At 61.3% G+C, this 14,410-nt stretch overlaps 3 protein-coding genes across 9 annotated transcripts in view; 1 reads left to right on the forward strand and 2 right to left on the reverse strand.

Annotated features, from left to right (window-relative positions):
* NIBAN2 (niban apoptosis regulator 2) overlaps window positions 1-12,713 on the forward strand; it is a 49,608-nt gene extending 36,895 nt beyond the window's left edge. For all 6 annotated transcript variants that reach the window (XM_007101770.4, XM_007101773.4, XM_007101771.4 and 3 more), the window contains exons 4-14: window positions 1,482-1,587; window positions 2,779-2,946; window positions 7,553-7,668; window positions 8,181-8,285; window positions 8,377-8,539; window positions 9,620-9,807; window positions 10,488-10,643; window positions 11,077-11,193; window positions 11,316-11,423; window positions 11,527-11,638; window positions 12,102-12,713. In XM_007101770.4, the coding sequence (XP_007101832.1) occupies window positions 1,482-1,587; window positions 2,779-2,946; window positions 7,553-7,668; window positions 8,181-8,285; window positions 8,377-8,539; window positions 9,620-9,807; window positions 10,488-10,643; window positions 11,077-11,193; window positions 11,316-11,423; window positions 11,527-11,638; window positions 12,102-12,694 (1,932 nt within the window). In that variant the 3' untranslated portion in view covers window positions 12,695-12,713. The remainder of the gene's footprint in view (window positions 1-1,481; window positions 1,588-2,778; window positions 2,947-7,552; window positions 7,669-8,180; window positions 8,286-8,376; window positions 8,540-9,619; window positions 9,808-10,487; window positions 10,644-11,076; window positions 11,194-11,315; window positions 11,424-11,526; window positions 11,639-12,101) is intronic.
* Window positions 12,714-12,835: 122 nt separating this feature from the next.
* On the reverse strand, window positions 12,836-14,143 carry LOC129392393 (translation initiation factor IF-2-like). Of its 2 annotated transcripts, none has more exons than XM_055086961.1 (2): window positions 13,227-13,932; window positions 12,836-12,935 (listed from the first exon to the last, which is right to left on the reverse strand). In XM_055086961.1, the coding sequence occupies exons 1-2, from the start codon at window positions 13,930-13,932 to the stop codon at window positions 12,886-12,888; spliced, it is 756 nt and encodes a 251-aa protein (XP_054942936.1). In that variant the 3' UTR covers window positions 12,836-12,885. The 2 variants fall into 2 exon arrangements, with proteins under 2 accessions (XP_054942936.1, XP_054942937.1); XM_055086962.1 differs by adding an exon at window positions 14,070-14,143 and having other exon boundaries at window positions 12,886-13,317.
* Window positions 14,069-14,410, reverse strand: part of LRSAM1 (leucine rich repeat and sterile alpha motif containing 1) — a 51,025-nt gene continuing 50,683 nt past the window's right edge. Inside the window, exon 27 of the mRNA XM_007101768.4 lies at window positions 14,069-14,149. The gene's annotated coding sequence lies outside the window, so the exon portion shown is untranslated. The remainder of the gene's footprint in view (window positions 14,150-14,410) is intronic.

Here is a 14,410-nt window from a genome sequence, read left to right on the forward strand (position 1 = left end):
CCTTCCGGCCTCCCCATACCTTGCTGTGCTGCGTGCCCTCTCTAAGTGGCATTTCATCCATCCGGGCACCCAGCTCTCTGGGGCCCCCTTTCACTCTGCCTCTCCCCCCATCGGCCACTCATCGCTGGCCCCTGCCCACCCCCGAGGCCCTCCAAATCTCTCCATTTCCAGCGCCCTCCTCCCCCTCGGCCACCTTCCTGCCTGGGCTTCCTGCTGCTCCCCAGCCCCTCCCTTCCTTGCTCTTCAACAGCAGCAGCTAACTGGCCATTCCCTGCCTCAGAGGACCCCTGGGTGGTGGTCCTGTTTCCTTCCTGATGCCCCCCCTTGCAACTCTGTGCCCTGCGGTGGGGGGATGGCTGTCCTTCGATTGTTCCTTTGCTTTGGGCCCTTAGGGAAGCCCCACCTGGTTGAGCCACAGACCCTTCTTCTACCAAACATTTCTGCAGAACAGCTGAAGGACAGGCTTGAGTGCCCTCTGCTTTGAGGGATGCACCAGACTCACCGGGAGGGCTTGTTAAAAAACAGGTTGCTGGGCCTACCCTGAGTTTGATTCAGGTCTGGAGGGGGGCCAAGAACATGCATTTCTGACAAGTTCCAGGGTGACATTGATGCTGCTAATCAGGGACCACGCTTTGAAAGTCATTGCCCTGGAGGTTCCAGCCACTCTTAAGAAATGTGTTGAGTAGTGACACCTAGTGGCCGAGCGCAGCATGGCAGCCCTGCTGTATGAGCTACGTCAGAACTATTTTTTCTCCCCACTGGTGTAAGAAAGCAGCGCCCAATCCTTATTCTCCTCCCAAGGGGACTTAGGAAGTTAGTGGACAGTTCAGGGAAATGGTCAGAGACCCTGGGCTCTAAGGGCTGACAGACCAGGTTTGCGTGCAGGTTGGCTGCCTTACCAGCGATGTGAACTTGGGGTTAATGTACCCACCTCTGGCTTGTGAGAATTCTGTGACATGAAGCATGAAGAGACCGTAGCACAGTGCCTGGTATGTAATGAACACTCGGCTAGTGGTAGCTGCTGCTCGTAGAGACTGTAGGTACAGTGGTGATAATAATGCAGTCACCTCAGCAGTGCTCCCTGACCCTTGCTGCGCCAGGCACTGTGCTATACGTTATGTGGATTATCTCACTGGGTCCTCATGCAGCCCTGTGAGGTAAGAACTGTTACTACGCTGGTTTTAGAGATGAGGAAACTAAAGCAAAGGAGGTAATTATCCTTGGCATCACACAGACGGTACTCAGTGGAGTCGGGATTTGAGCCCAGACCCTGGGTCCAGGTCACTACACCGTGTTGCCTCTAGCGATGGTGGTGGTCAAACTCCCCTCTCTCCCCCTCCTCCCCTTCTTCCTTCTCCTCCTCCTCTTCTCTGACTTGGGCAGGCAACACTTGAATGGGGCCCTGGAGCCAGGGATGGAGACGGGGGTTGGGCTTGGCCACACACGTAACCCCCAGGGACCTCTCTCTGCCCCCTCCTCAGGCTTATGAGCGGCAGGTCCCCCCCCGAGCTGTCATCAACAGTGCGGGCTACAAAATTCTCACCTCCTTGGACCAGTACCTGGAGCTTGTTGGCAACTCCTTACCAGGTAAAGGACCACCCGTCCCAGGCGAAGCACCCAGGGATTTGGCCGGGGAGAGGGTGCCCCTCATCCTGGAGCTGCAGGCTCCACATCCGCAGGAAGACCAGCTGGGCCTAGAGCTAGCAGCAGGTGCCCAGCACAACCTGAGCCTCCAAAGGGAGGCCTGAGAGGGGTTTTCCTGTGGCCACACAGTGAATTGGGGTTGCCCCACCCGAGCCCCTGCTTCCTGAGCCTGGCGATCACAGCTGCGCAGGGGGGCCTCTCTCTACCCTGCCTCTTCCCTGGGTCCCTGAGAGGCTTCCAGGAGAAGACGATCCAGGTGCCCCAATTTGTAAACTGCTGAGTCAATACTGCAGTTGTAAGGAGCTATCCTAGGCGGCCCCACCCCATCAGAGACACCCAGAAACCTTGTGGGCTGACGTCTGCCTCTTAGATGATCCCAGGGAGACCAAGGGGTAAGGCAGATGCTGGGCTTGTGGGGGCAGCTTTTACCCTCGTGTGGGACTTGGTGGTGGAGGGCTCAGCTGGAGTCTGGCTTTCCTGGATTCCAGCCCCTGCACTGAGAGGGCTGCCCTTGGGGTGTTATGTAGACCCCACGAGGTGCTGTGTGTGCTGAGCCGAGCGCAGGCACCCAGAGCCAGGGCCCAGAGAAGAACTGCCATTGTCCTGTTATTAACAGGAGTGGCAAGGTCACAGCCCAGGACCACTTACCTCGCTGGATCTCGAATATCCATGTGGACAAAATAGAGAGAGAAAAATCCCCTTTTATTTATTCTCTATCTCCCACACCCATATCTCCCTCCCCCCCCCTTGGACATTTAAGCCACACTTTGGCCTCTGCTGCTGAAATTTGAAGGGAAACCCAAGAAGGTAATGCTTGGCCTTTTTTGATCCTGAGGGCTCTGACCCTGTGTTATTTGTGCCTCGTGCACAGAGTTTAGAACCTGACCCCAGGGAGGTGGCTGCATTACCAGCTCTGAGAAATGGTGCTGGGAGAGTCTGACATTCCTTTAGCCAGGCTGTGGAGCAAGAGAGAAGGAAGTGGCCTCCCCACTGACTCTCTGGTCACCCCGGGACAGGCCGGCCCTCTCTGGACCTGAGCCTGCCCCTCATGGTAGGGCGAGGCGTCAGCTGCTGGCGTCCTCTGGCCGAGGGAAGCCACAGAGGGCAGCTGTTCAGAGGGCACTGTCTCCACAGGGACCACATCCAAATCGGGCACTGCCCCCGTCCTCAAGTGCCCCACGCAGTTCCCGCTCATCCTCTGGCATCCTTCTGCACGTCACCACTACTTCTGCATGATGACGGAAGCCGAGCAGGACAAGTGGCAGGCTGTCCTGCAGGACTGCGTCCGGCACTGCAACAATGGTGAGCCGCCTCTAGGCACCCGGAGCTGGGAGCGGGGGTTCGCTGGATTATGTGCTGAGTGGTGACACCTAGTGGCTGAGTGCGGTGTGGCAACCCTGCTCTATGAGCTGTTCTGCTTTTCCTTCTGGGGTTGTTAGAAACCACTGTCATGCTGCCCTTCACCTTCTTCCTCGATGAAAACAGTTCTGTGATGCACTGAAAAAAATTTTGGGATATCGTTCTCAGAGGGATGCAGTTGTTGAGCCCTTGGGTCACGGAATAAAAATCCTGATTTCTGCCACTTTCCAGCAACACGACCTTAGGAGACCAGCTTACCTTTTGAAGCCTCTGTAAAAGGGGGATAATAATCTCTCCTGTGTCTCAGAGGGTTTGTGAGGATTCTCAGTGAGAATCCACTCAATGCTTGGTAAAGGTTTTTTTATGGCATCCTTTCTTTCTTATCAGTGACCTGTACCGTAGTCTGGGAAGTTCCCTTCCTCCTTCAGGGCCTCATTGTCCTCATCTGTAAAGTTACAAGGTCTCTTCCAGTTCACTCATTCATTTAACAAGCCTTTTAATGTCTCTGAGCCAGACCCAGGGCTGGGCACTGAGGATGCAACAAGGAAGCAAGACATGGTCCCTGTCCCCGTGCTGCCGGCAGCCTGGTGGGGAGACAGACGTTACACAGATGAGGACCCCAGGGGGTGATGAGTCACAGCTCTGCTGGGCGCTGGGTGGGAGCCACCTGGGAACCTGGAGTGTGTGTATGTACTGGGGGTGCCGATCCTGTGTGTGGGGAGGGGTAGATCAGGGCGGCTTCCTTGAGGAGGCCGGGCTTCAGCTGAGACCTGGAGGATGAACAGTTCTAAGGCAGAGGGAGGTGAGTTCCAGACGGAGGTCGCGCAGCGAGCGTGAAGGAAGGCCCAGCGGTGTGGGCAGTTTAGAGGGGGAAGCACAGGCCCTGAAGTGGGGAGGGGGTGCCTGGAAATGGGCCTGGAGGGGCTGCTGGGCTCAGGCCTGGAGGGCCTCGTAGGGCTTTAAGGAGTTTGATCAAAAAGGCTTGTGATTGTCTCTCAGCCGGGGGGTGGGCATGAGGGGCTTTCTGCCCTTACGGGAGGAGCAGCCCCATCCTGGACCCTGAAGTTCCTTCCCGGTGCCCTGGCCTCCCGGCAGCAGAGGGAGGCCGCTGCCCCCGCCCTGCCCTTGCCTCTGCCCTACTCTCCCCGCCCGGCATGCCTTGGGCGCAGCTCCACCCGGTGGATGGACAGTGGGCACCCACGCCTGGAGGCGGCTGTGCGGTGACTCGGCTCACCCCACCTGGCCCCTGTCCTCTCCGCTCTCCAGGGCTGCCTCTGCCCCGGCTGGAATCTGCCGGGCGGCAGGAACCAGGTCTTCAGTCAGGCCAGCCCCTGCCGCCCACAAAGAGCCTCCTGTTCCCAGGTCCCCGGGGGCTGAGGGGCCAGGACTGGGCCGAGGCGATCTGGGCTCTGGCTGCCTGGCCTGGGGCACCGTCCCTCCTCCTTCCGCCCTCCTCCTCTTCCTCCTCCCCCCTCCCTGGCCCAGCTCCTCCCTCTCCAGGTTTCCAAGGCTAATGGCAGACCTGGCCAGGTGACCCCAGGCCAGTCCGGGTGGGGACAGACCAGGTGGGGAAGAGCCGCCGCTCGGTTCCCCATGCGCCCAATGGCAGTTGTGATAAACTTTGCTGGATCGTGGGGAGGAATACATGAGCTGGGTTGGGTAGAGCTCTTGGCCCCGTGCCTAGCACATAGCGAGCGCTCAGCCAGGAGGCTGAGGGGTATGGGTGCGGGTCCTGTGGGCAGGAGGGGAGGCCGGGGAGAGCTGCTGGGGTCGGGGGGAGAGGCGTCCTGCGGCCGCAAGGTGTTGGGAGCTGACAGGGCGGTTTGAGAGCAGCCTTTCCTCCACCCTGAGGACTGTGGGAAAGTTCTCAGCTTCCTCGGGGGCTGGGCCTGGAATTTGCAGGGCCTGGAATTGCTCACTCCGGGGGCTGCCAGGAAGTGGGGGGTGGCTGGGGAAGGAGGCCGAGCTGGGTGGACACAGTTCGTCCGGCCCCCGCCCACATCCTGCATTCCCGGAGCAGCTGGGGCAGCAAGAGGCAGCGGGCACGGAGCTGCCCCCTCGGGCTGGGCCTGGGGTGCAGAGGTCAAGGCCTCTTCCTGTCTGACCGCCGTCCCCCTCTGCCTGCTGCCCGGGCCTGAGGAATGTAGCTTCCTTTCTCAGCCTGACCCTGAGGACCCCACGGGCAGGAAGTCTCCAGGTCTCGCTAGAGTCCGCCGGTCTGGGTTCAGGCCCCGGGGCTGCCGTTCCCTAGAGGTGTGGCCTCGAGCCGGTGACTTTGCCCCCCTGAGCCCGTTTCCTCATCGGAGAGAGTGGGGCTGAGAACAGCTGTCCCTCTGGGAGCCGTCTGGGGCTTAGGTGAGGGAATGCGTGTGCGGTCTCAGCCTTAGTCTGCCGTAACACGGGACCACAGACTGGGCGGCAAAACAACGATTTATTTTTGCACAATCTGGAGGCTGGAAGCCTGAGATCCAGGTGTCAGCAGGTCTGTTTTCTTCCGAGGTCTCTCTCCTTGACCAGCAGGCAGCTGCCGTCTCCCTATGTCCTCACACAGTCCCCGCCCCTGTGTGCGCAGTTTGTCCAGATTTCTTCTTCTGAGGACACCAGAATGGGATGTCTGAGGACACACATATGGGATCCGGGCCAAGCCTAAGCCCCTCGTTTGAACTTAATCACCTCTCTAGTCCCTGTCTCCAGTCAGTCACATTCTGAGGGCGCTGGGGGTCAGGACTTCAGCGTAGGACTTTGAAGGGACACAGTTCAGCCCCTAACAGCCAGGCTCAGGGGAAGAGCTCGGGAGGGGTGACCCTCCCTTTTGACCCAGCCACGCGGCGTGCAGAGTCGGGTCTGAGGCTGCACGTCTGACTGGCCAGAGCCCAGGGCCTCGGCGGCCTCCTTCCTGCCGCCCAACCCTCTGGCTCAGCGTCCTGCCACCTGGAGAGCCACCCTGCCGGGCACACCCGGCTTGCCGTCTGCAGACTGTAAATGCCCCAATGTGAGAAAGGCTGCATATGACGCATGGCTGGATTTTTCTAGGCAAAAACCTGGTCTCTGGGAGACGGTGCCCCTCCTTAAGCCTGAGGGGCTTCCTCTCCTGGCCCAGCTGGGCAGCACCCACCCCAGGGCTCTGCGCGGCACCCCAGCTGGGACACCCCCTCATCTCAGGTCCCTGAAATGCAGGGTGAGACGCCCCTCACGCCCCCATCCCAGTCCACGGAGCTGCCACTGCAGGGCTGGGGCTGGGCCTCGGTTTCCCCACCTCTGAGCTCTCTTCCAGCCCCGCCAGGCAGGGTGATTCCTGGGTCAGTGGAAGTGGGGGGATGGGTTCTCCCCACGCCAGAGACGGGCTTCTTCTCTGGGGGAGTGACTCACCCCGTAGTCACTGCAGTGGAGGTCGGGGTTTCGGAGGCACTGGCTGCCATTTCCCCTTCCCTTGGCTCTGGGGACACAGCAGTCAGGGGCTCGCGGCCAGGGTAGCCACCAGCTGCCTGGCTGCGAGGTGTTTAGCCGCGTTCGTCCTGAAGTCAGATGTTGCGACTTCCTGCAGCCTGCCTCCCCAGCACCCAGTCTGAGGCCCATGCCTTGTTCACTGACCCCGTCGCCAGCACGGGGGAGGTGGGCAAACTCATCTGGGCCACCCCCGCCACCATCAGTGACAAAAGTGAGAAATGGTATTCCCAGTCCCCTGGATGCACGGCGGTGAGCAAGGCGGACCCAGGGCAGCAGGAGCCATTCGTGGCTGCGGTTACTGATAAGGTGCGAAGCGGTGCCCGCCGGGGCCTGCTCCCGGGCCCTGCCTTCCCAGTTCGCACTGTGGTCCCTGCAGCCCCACGGTGGGTGTGTGAGGCCAGGCTGGTCATCGCTCCCACTATTCAGAAGGGAAAACTGAGGTCCCTTAGGGTTCAGTGACCTGCAACGAGGTCAAATTGACCTGCCATTTGGCCCGTGAGCCAAATCGGGCTCATCGCCTATTTTAGTAAATCCAGTTTTATCGGCTCGATTGTTCACACGCTGCCTGCGGCTGCTTTCCTGCTACAACGGCAGGTTGAGTGGCTGAGACTACTTACTGCCTAGCCCTTTGCGGGGAAAGTCGGCAGGCCCCGACGGAGGGAGGGTCTCTGGGCGCCTCCGGCACGCTGCCTGCCACACTGGGCGGCCTCTCCTCGGTGGTGGTGGCGGCTTCTGGGCTTGGCTCTGCTGCTCGCTGGCCTTGGGCCCTCGGCAGTGGCCTGACCTCGGAGCCTGTTTCTTCATCTGGAAAAGCAGAGGAAAGGACAGTGCCCACATCTTGGGCTGGTTGGGAGGATTGAAGGAGATGAGGAGGATACGGAGGAGGGCTGTCTTACTGTAAGCCCCTTACAGTAAGCCCTTGTCTTACTGTCCACTGCTGTTGGCGGGTCATTATCGTTACTGTCACTGCAACTACTCCTGATGCTGTTACTACAAGAGCCATGGGGGTCAGAGGTGGGGGGCGTTGGGGCAGTCAACCCATGGGTCTCGGTGGAGGGCACGGGCCATCCTACCGACCTCTCTCCATCCCTGTCCCGGGCAGGGATCCCCGAGGACTCCAAGGTGGAGGGCCCCGCGTTCACTGACGCCATCCGCATGTACCGCCAGTCCAAGGAGCTGTACGGCACCTGGGAGATGCTGTGTGGGAACGAGGTGCAGGTGAGGCCAGGGAGGCTGGCGGGGAGGCTGCGGGCCCACAGGCAGGGCTCTGGAGCACTGGCTGCAGGTTCGGACGGGTGGAGGCTGAGGTGGGTCCCGCAGGGGGAGCTACTTGTTATTTTGTTCAGTCATTCACTGAGCACCGACCCTGGACTAGGTGCTGGGGTGCACTGTAAGAGGGACGCAGTCCTGGCCCTCAGGGAGCCGTCTAGAAGGAGAAACGGACGTTTGACAAGTAAATGCACACACTTCCATGTGCAAGCAAGGGGGGCAGGGTGTGGTCTTCCAGACAGGGTGGCAGCATGTGCAACGGTCCTGAGGTGGGGCCCCTACAGGGACACCCAAGCAGGTAAGCTGGGACCTGTGGGAATGATGCCCAGGAGGGAGGGCAGTGGAGACGTGGAGCGAAGAGCAGCTTTTTGAGGCGGGGCTCGAGTGGCCGGGCTTGCCGGAATATGGAGGGGGCCGGGCATGCTCCAACCCCTGCCCCGGCCCGTGCCTCCCGGTCCTAGATCCTGAGCAACCTGGTGATGGAGGAGCTGGGCCCTGAGCTGAAGGCAGAGCTCGCCCCCCGGCTGAAGGGGAAGCCGCAGGAGCGACAGCGGCAGTGGATCCAGGTGGGCAGGCCTGGGGTCGGGAGCAGGGGTCGGGGGCCTGCAGCTGCCTGGCACCCTCAGCCTGGCGCTGACACCTCCGCCCTGCCCACAGATCTCGGACACCGTGTACCGCATGGTGTATGAACAGGCCAAGGCACGCTTTGAGGCCGTGCTGTCCAAGCTACAGCTGGCCCGGCCGGCCATGGAGGTGGTCATCCGCACCGACATGGACCAGGTCATCACCTCCAAGGAGCATCTGGCCAGCAAGATCCGAGGTAGGCGGGCCACCCGCTAGGGCTGTCATCACTTGGTGGACATGCTGGGACCAGCCGCCCTCCGGGGTCAGGGCATCCCTCCTGCCCGTTTCAGGGATCCGTTTGCATTTCACAGGAATGACTTGATTCATTGATTACTTTTAAAACACCAGAATCAAATCTGAGGCATTGTTCTTTCAACCCCTGTGAGTTGTTTGCCAGCTGTTATTTCTATAGACTCAGATCTTGGTGACCTAAATGACGTCGAGGAGGTTCAGCCTTCTTTCTGTTCATCTTTGGTCATCAGATCTACCACGTGTCGTTTTAGCGACATCAGCTTGACTTTGGTGATTCACATTCAGCCAGCCTTTCCCTGCTCAGTTGATGCCCCTTTCTATTCCGAGCCTGATGGGACCCTTTCCCTCACTTGTCGTCCATCACACGCTGGCCACGGTTGTGACTGTTGTCAGTTGCCCGAGGGTTATTCTCTAACAGCTGTACTCACCGTGAGCTGGGGAGGACACCGAGAGTTGACATTTATTGTGTGGAACAAATAATGTTAGCTGGGCAGGGGAGGAGGAGGGACGTCAAAACACCCCCTGGCTAAAAAATGCCTTGGTCAGAATGTCTTGGAGACGGTCCCTGCGCACAGGGAAGCAGCCTTTTCCATAGCTGGGCTGAGTCAGGCCACACCATTCCAGAGCAGAATCGGGGTTTGCAAAACCCAGAGGCTCATCGAAGCCACTGAAGTATTTTTCTTTCTTTCTGTTTTTTTTTTTTTTAAATGAAGGAGCAAGACCCCCAAAGGTGAGTTCTCTTCCTCTAGCTAAGCAGAAAAACTGCCACCCTAGAGACCTTTACGCTAGCAGTTTTCTTAGTTTCTTGCCATCACAGTTTCAGGAACATCAGGGTCCAGTCTCAGAACTCCCCGTTATTTGTGCTGCATTATCAGCTGTTCCTCAAGAATCCTTCAGTTTGCTAATGTTGTCACCAGTGGTTTTCTTTTAAGAATAATACGACAGCCTGCCTCGAGCCTGGGGGTCTGGGATGGTGGGAGTTGCTACCGGGGGTGCCATCCGCTAACCAGCTCCCTCGGTGCAGCCTCCATCCTCCCCAAGGCGGAGGTGTGTGTCCGGAATCATGTCCAGCCCTATATCCCGTCCATCCTGGAGGCCCTGATGGTGCCCACCAGCCAGGGCTTCACCGAAGTGCGGGACGTCTTCTTCAAGGAGGTCACCGACATGAACCTGAACGTCATCAACGAGGGCGGCATCGACAAGCTGGGCGAGGTGAGCCGGGCGCTGGCCCCGGGTTTGGGTTTGGTCTGGCCCCCGTCACGCCCTCACTGTGATCAGGGCTGGCCGCTCCCCTCTGGGGCATAACCTGGGACCTGAGGGTCTGCGGGAGACCAAGGGGCCGGGCAAGCACACAGATGCCGTTTCGTGCACCCCACAAATGGAGCCAGCCCCTCTCACTTCTCAGTTCTCTGGTTCTCGGGGTGAACGGTCTTCCACAGACCCCATATTGGGGTAGTCGGCTGCCTGGAACCCCACATAATTCAGGTGCAGGTAGAATCGGTCCTGTAATCTTAGCCTCTTCTACACCCCAAACCGAGGAGTCCATGGACAATAATAATCATAGAATTTGAGAGCCATAGAAGACCTTAGAGATCATGAAAAACCATCTCCTGATTTGGAGGCTGAGGAAACTGTGGCTAAGAGAAGGTGAGCAATTTGCCCAAGGTCACCCAGCGCCGGGCTGGCCTCTCCCCCACGCTGTGCTGCTGGACCCACTCCTTCCTTCAGAGCCTCGTGCTTCCTGGGCCGGGTCCTCGAGCGCTTGCCCTTGTGACCGCCACCCCCGGATGGCCTTCCCGGGTGCCTGGAACCCGAGGGCCCAGGGGCTGGGGGGCTGCCTGGCTACTCTGGCGGCCCCAGCTCAGGTCCTGCGTGTCTCTGCCTCCCTACAGTACATGGAGAAGCTGTCCCAGCTGGCGTACCACCCCCTCAAGATGCAGAGCTGCTATGAGAAGATGGAGCCGCTGCGGCTCGATGGGCTGCAGCAGCGTTTCGACGTGTCCAGCACGTCTGTGTTCAAGCAGCGAGCCCAGATCCTCATGCGTGAGGTGAGCCCAGGGTGCTACCCCAGCTCCCCCGCGCCCGCCGTCCCCAGGTCCCCAGCTCCCGGGGAAGAGGCCCTGCCTCTGTGGCCTTCCTCCTCGTCCTCCTCACGGGTCGCGCTGCAGCCGCACGCGGCCCCGGCGCGCTCTCTGCTCTCGGGCCTGTTTGGACACTGCCCACCTGGCTGATTCAGACTCATCTTTCGGGTCTCGGAGACCCCTTCCTCGGGGAGGCCCTCCTTGCTCCCTGAGCCCCTTCCCACAGGGCCTAGGGCCTCTGTTGCCCTGAGGCAGGGACTGGCCCCGGTGCCGGCCCTGAGCCAGCACACTAGACACTCAGTACAGGAGTGAGCGAGTGAACGGGCAGCTGAGCGCACAGGCGCCCCCTCCTCCCGGCGGGCACCCCTCTCACGTGCCCCGCGGTGTTCCCCGCCGGCAGCAAATGGACAACGCCGTGTACACCTTCGAGACCCTCCTGCACCAGGAGCTGGGCAAGGGGCCCACCAAGGAGGAGCTGTGCAAGTCCATCCAGCGCATCCTGGAGCGGGTGCTGAAGGTGAGCCGCCCGGCCAGGCCCCACCCTCCACCCAGGGGGATGCGGGGGCTCGGGTCAGACCAGGGGCCGGTGGAGCTCCCTGACCCAGAGCCTCCCTTGCCCCGGCCCCTCTTTCCTGGCAGAAATACGACTATGACAGCAGCACCGTGCGGAAGCGCTTTTTCCGGGAAGCTCTGCTGCAGATCACGATCCCGTTCCTGCTCAAGAAGCTGGCGCCCACCTGCAAGTCGGTGAGTGCACCCTCTCCCCCCCTCCCCCTCCCCCTCCCCTCCCCAGCTAGCCCAGCCCTGGGCCTGACCAACAGCCCTGGCCGCCCCTCTCTCTGCCCGGCAGGAGCTCTCCCGGTTCCAGGAGCTGATATTCGAGGACTTTGCCAGGTTCATCCTGGTGGAGAACACGTACGAGGAGGTGGTGGTGCAGACGGTCATGAAGGACATCCTGCAGGGTGCGTGCCTCCCGGCCCCCGGGGGCTGGCTACAGAGCTGGGTGGGGGGTGCTGCTGCTGTTGGGACCCTTACTCCCTGGAGGGTGGTGGAGGTGGCCGCCCAGAGGTCTTCCTGGTGGGGTCAGCTAAGCTACAAAGAAAAGAGAAGACTTACGCCGTGGGCTGGGGTGGGCCCACTACTAGCGGCGTGGCCCCAGGAGGGGAGCATCGCATCCCTGTGCCTTAGTTTGTTTGTGGGTCCTTGACATTTTGGGGGAGCATCAGGTGAGTGACAGGGCGTAGGGCCACAGCCCCTGTTCCCGGCCTTGAGGCCCGAAGTAAGCCTCGTCCCAGTCACAGCACCCACTCGGGCCGAGGGAGGCCTCTGGGGGATGATGCAGGGCACAGCTGGGCACAGCGTAGGGCGCGCTGGCGGCCGTCAGCCCCGTGGTACACGTCCCGACGCCGCCCTCTTGTCCTGTAGCTGTGAAGGAGGCCGCCGTGCAGAGGAAGCACAACCTGTACCGCGACAGCGTGGTCATGCACAACAGCGACCCCAACCTGCACCTGCTGGCCGAGGGCGTGCCCATCGACTGGGGCGAGGAGTACAGCGGCAGCGGTGACGGCGGCGAGGACCCCGGCGGCCCTGGTATCCCGGAAGCTGCCACCCTCTCGGAGAAGCGCCGGCGTGCCAAGCAGGTGGTGTCCGTGGTCCAGGACGAGGAGGCGGGGCTGCCCTTCGACGCTGTCCCTGAGCCGCTACCACCTGCATCCGCAGACAGCATCGCCAAGCTCCGTGGCCTGCTGGCCCGGGATCTGCAGGCCGAGAGCCCCCCGCTGGCCGGCCCCCTCCTCAATGGGGCCCCCGCCCAGGAGAGCCCCCAGCCCGGGGCGGCCCCTGAGGCCGCCTCACCGCCTGCCTCACCCCTCCGGCAGCTCCCGCCTGGAAAGGCCTCGGACCTCGAGCCTCCCAAGCCCAGTGACCAGGAGACCGGGGAGCAGGTGTCCGGCCCTGGCGGCCGCCCCCCGATCCATACCACCACCGAGGACGGTGCAGGGGTGCAGACTGAGTTCTAGGCCAGTCGCCCCCGAGCTTCTGTTGGACATGGCACTCGGGCCACTCCCTCCGAGGCACTGGAAGGCTCGGCTCTGGGTGGGGAGCGCTGGATCTGTGCCTTCCGGGTGGGGGTGGGGATGGGGCCGGGCTGGTGTGGCACCTCTGGGGCTGGGCAGGGACGGGCCCACCTGAGTCACTTTACTGGGTTCGGTCACACTTGGTCGGTCTGTTTTCTGTGGGATGATCTCGGCTTTCCTCCTCCTGCTGGGGGCAGAGCACAGCGGAGGGGCTGGGAGCACGCGGCGGCCCTGGGTCCCCGAGTCCTCCCCTCCCTGCCCTGCCTCCGTGGCCCGTTTCCCTCGTGGATCTTGCCGTCCTTGGGAAGAGGGCGGTAAGAGTAGCATCTGCTGTGACACAGAGCCCATGGATCCTCTCTCCTCTCAGCAAGGGGCTCGCTGGAGCCAGGAAGACGGAGCGCTGAGGCCCGTCTCGGCCCTGCTCCTCCCTCCTCCCGGCTGGGCCCCAGAGGCCAGTCTTGGAGTGGATACTGGCCTTGCTGTCCCGCCCCGGGTGAGGGGATGCGCAAGGAGGGGGCCTTCAGGCTGGGGGAGGGCTGCCTCCGGAGGCGGGTGGGGCCGTGGGCCTGAGGAGAGAACAAGAAAGGCCTGGAAGGGGCTGGTCTGGGGCGAGGACCAGCTGTCTTGAGGGAAGGAGGGCATGACCTCTGCAGAGGTACTGCTGGGAGGGTGGGCGCGGTGGCAATGGAGGGTTGCTGGAAGTGGGCCGTTGCCCCCCGTCCACTTGCTGGGGTCCGGTCTCCGGAGTCCCTCTGGCCCCCTGTGCTGGGCTGGGGGTGGGTGGGGGGTGGTGGCACGTTGCTCAGTGGCAGGGCTGGGTGGGTGTGGACTCTGCAGGCCACTTCCAAGGTACGGCTGTCCTCCCGGGGGGCTGCGGGGCTCGGGAGGGGCCGGGGGATGGGCCGAGGCGCCCCAGGGCACCACTGGGCTTTTGGGTCAGGCTGGGGCTCGGCCCCTGCTGCTCCGAGTTTCCAGTCACCCCACCCTGAAAACTCCAGGACTCTTGAAATGTCCTCATGAGTCATGTAGGGCCCAGCCATCCCCCTTCCTGGGGTGAGGGTCAAGCCGAGACCATCCCCAGGGGCTGGGACCTCCTGGCCTTCCCAGACCCCCCTCCCCCGCTGCTTTGAGGGGAGGGTGGGCAGGGCAGAAACCGAGTCCTTCAGGGTCCTCAACCCCATCCCAGCCCTGCACCCTCCATCCCCTCGATCTCCTTCCTGGACGGGGCCCTGGGCCCCACAGGATGTGCGGCACTGGCTGGTGCTCAGGGCCCAGCCCCCTCCAGCCCCCCAAGCCCTAAACTCAATGCCTCACTAACCTCTTTTACCAACACGTTCCGTCTGAAGATGCTCTCCTCTGGTGCCTTCTTTTGTGGTTTTCCAATCATCCTTCTCAAATCTTGTATTGAAAATATTATGCAAACTGTTTAAGCTTCTACTAATCAATAAATGCTTTATTTAAAGCCAGTGGCCCACGTGTGGTGCCAGCAGGGGGAGACCTGGGCTGGAGCCTGACTAGGAGCATCTGTGCACCTCGACTTTCTGGGATGGTCGCTTGACCGAGTGCTTACAGGTGCATGGCCAGAGTTCTCCTATTATCCCATTTTACAGAGGAGAAAACTGAGGCTTGGAGAGAAGGGACACAGCAGGTAGGTGACTA

This window comes from Physeter macrocephalus, chromosome 9 (assembly GCF_002837175.3).
Source record: "Physeter macrocephalus isolate SW-GA chromosome 9, ASM283717v5, whole genome shotgun sequence".
Lineage (NCBI taxonomy): Eukaryota > Metazoa > Chordata > Mammalia > Artiodactyla > Physeteridae > Physeter > Physeter macrocephalus.

Excerpts from the sequence above, each read along its gene's own strand:
- LOC129392393 (XM_055086961.1), bottom strand. The coding sequence starts at position 13,932 with ATGGGGTTGAGGACCCTGAAGGACTCGGTTTCTGCCCTGCCCACCCTC. Across the intron at positions 12,936-13,226 it reads ACCCGGGGCGGGACAGCAAG|GAGGAGGAAAGCCGAGATCA; the intron begins GCCAGTATCCAC and ends TGCCCCCAGCAG.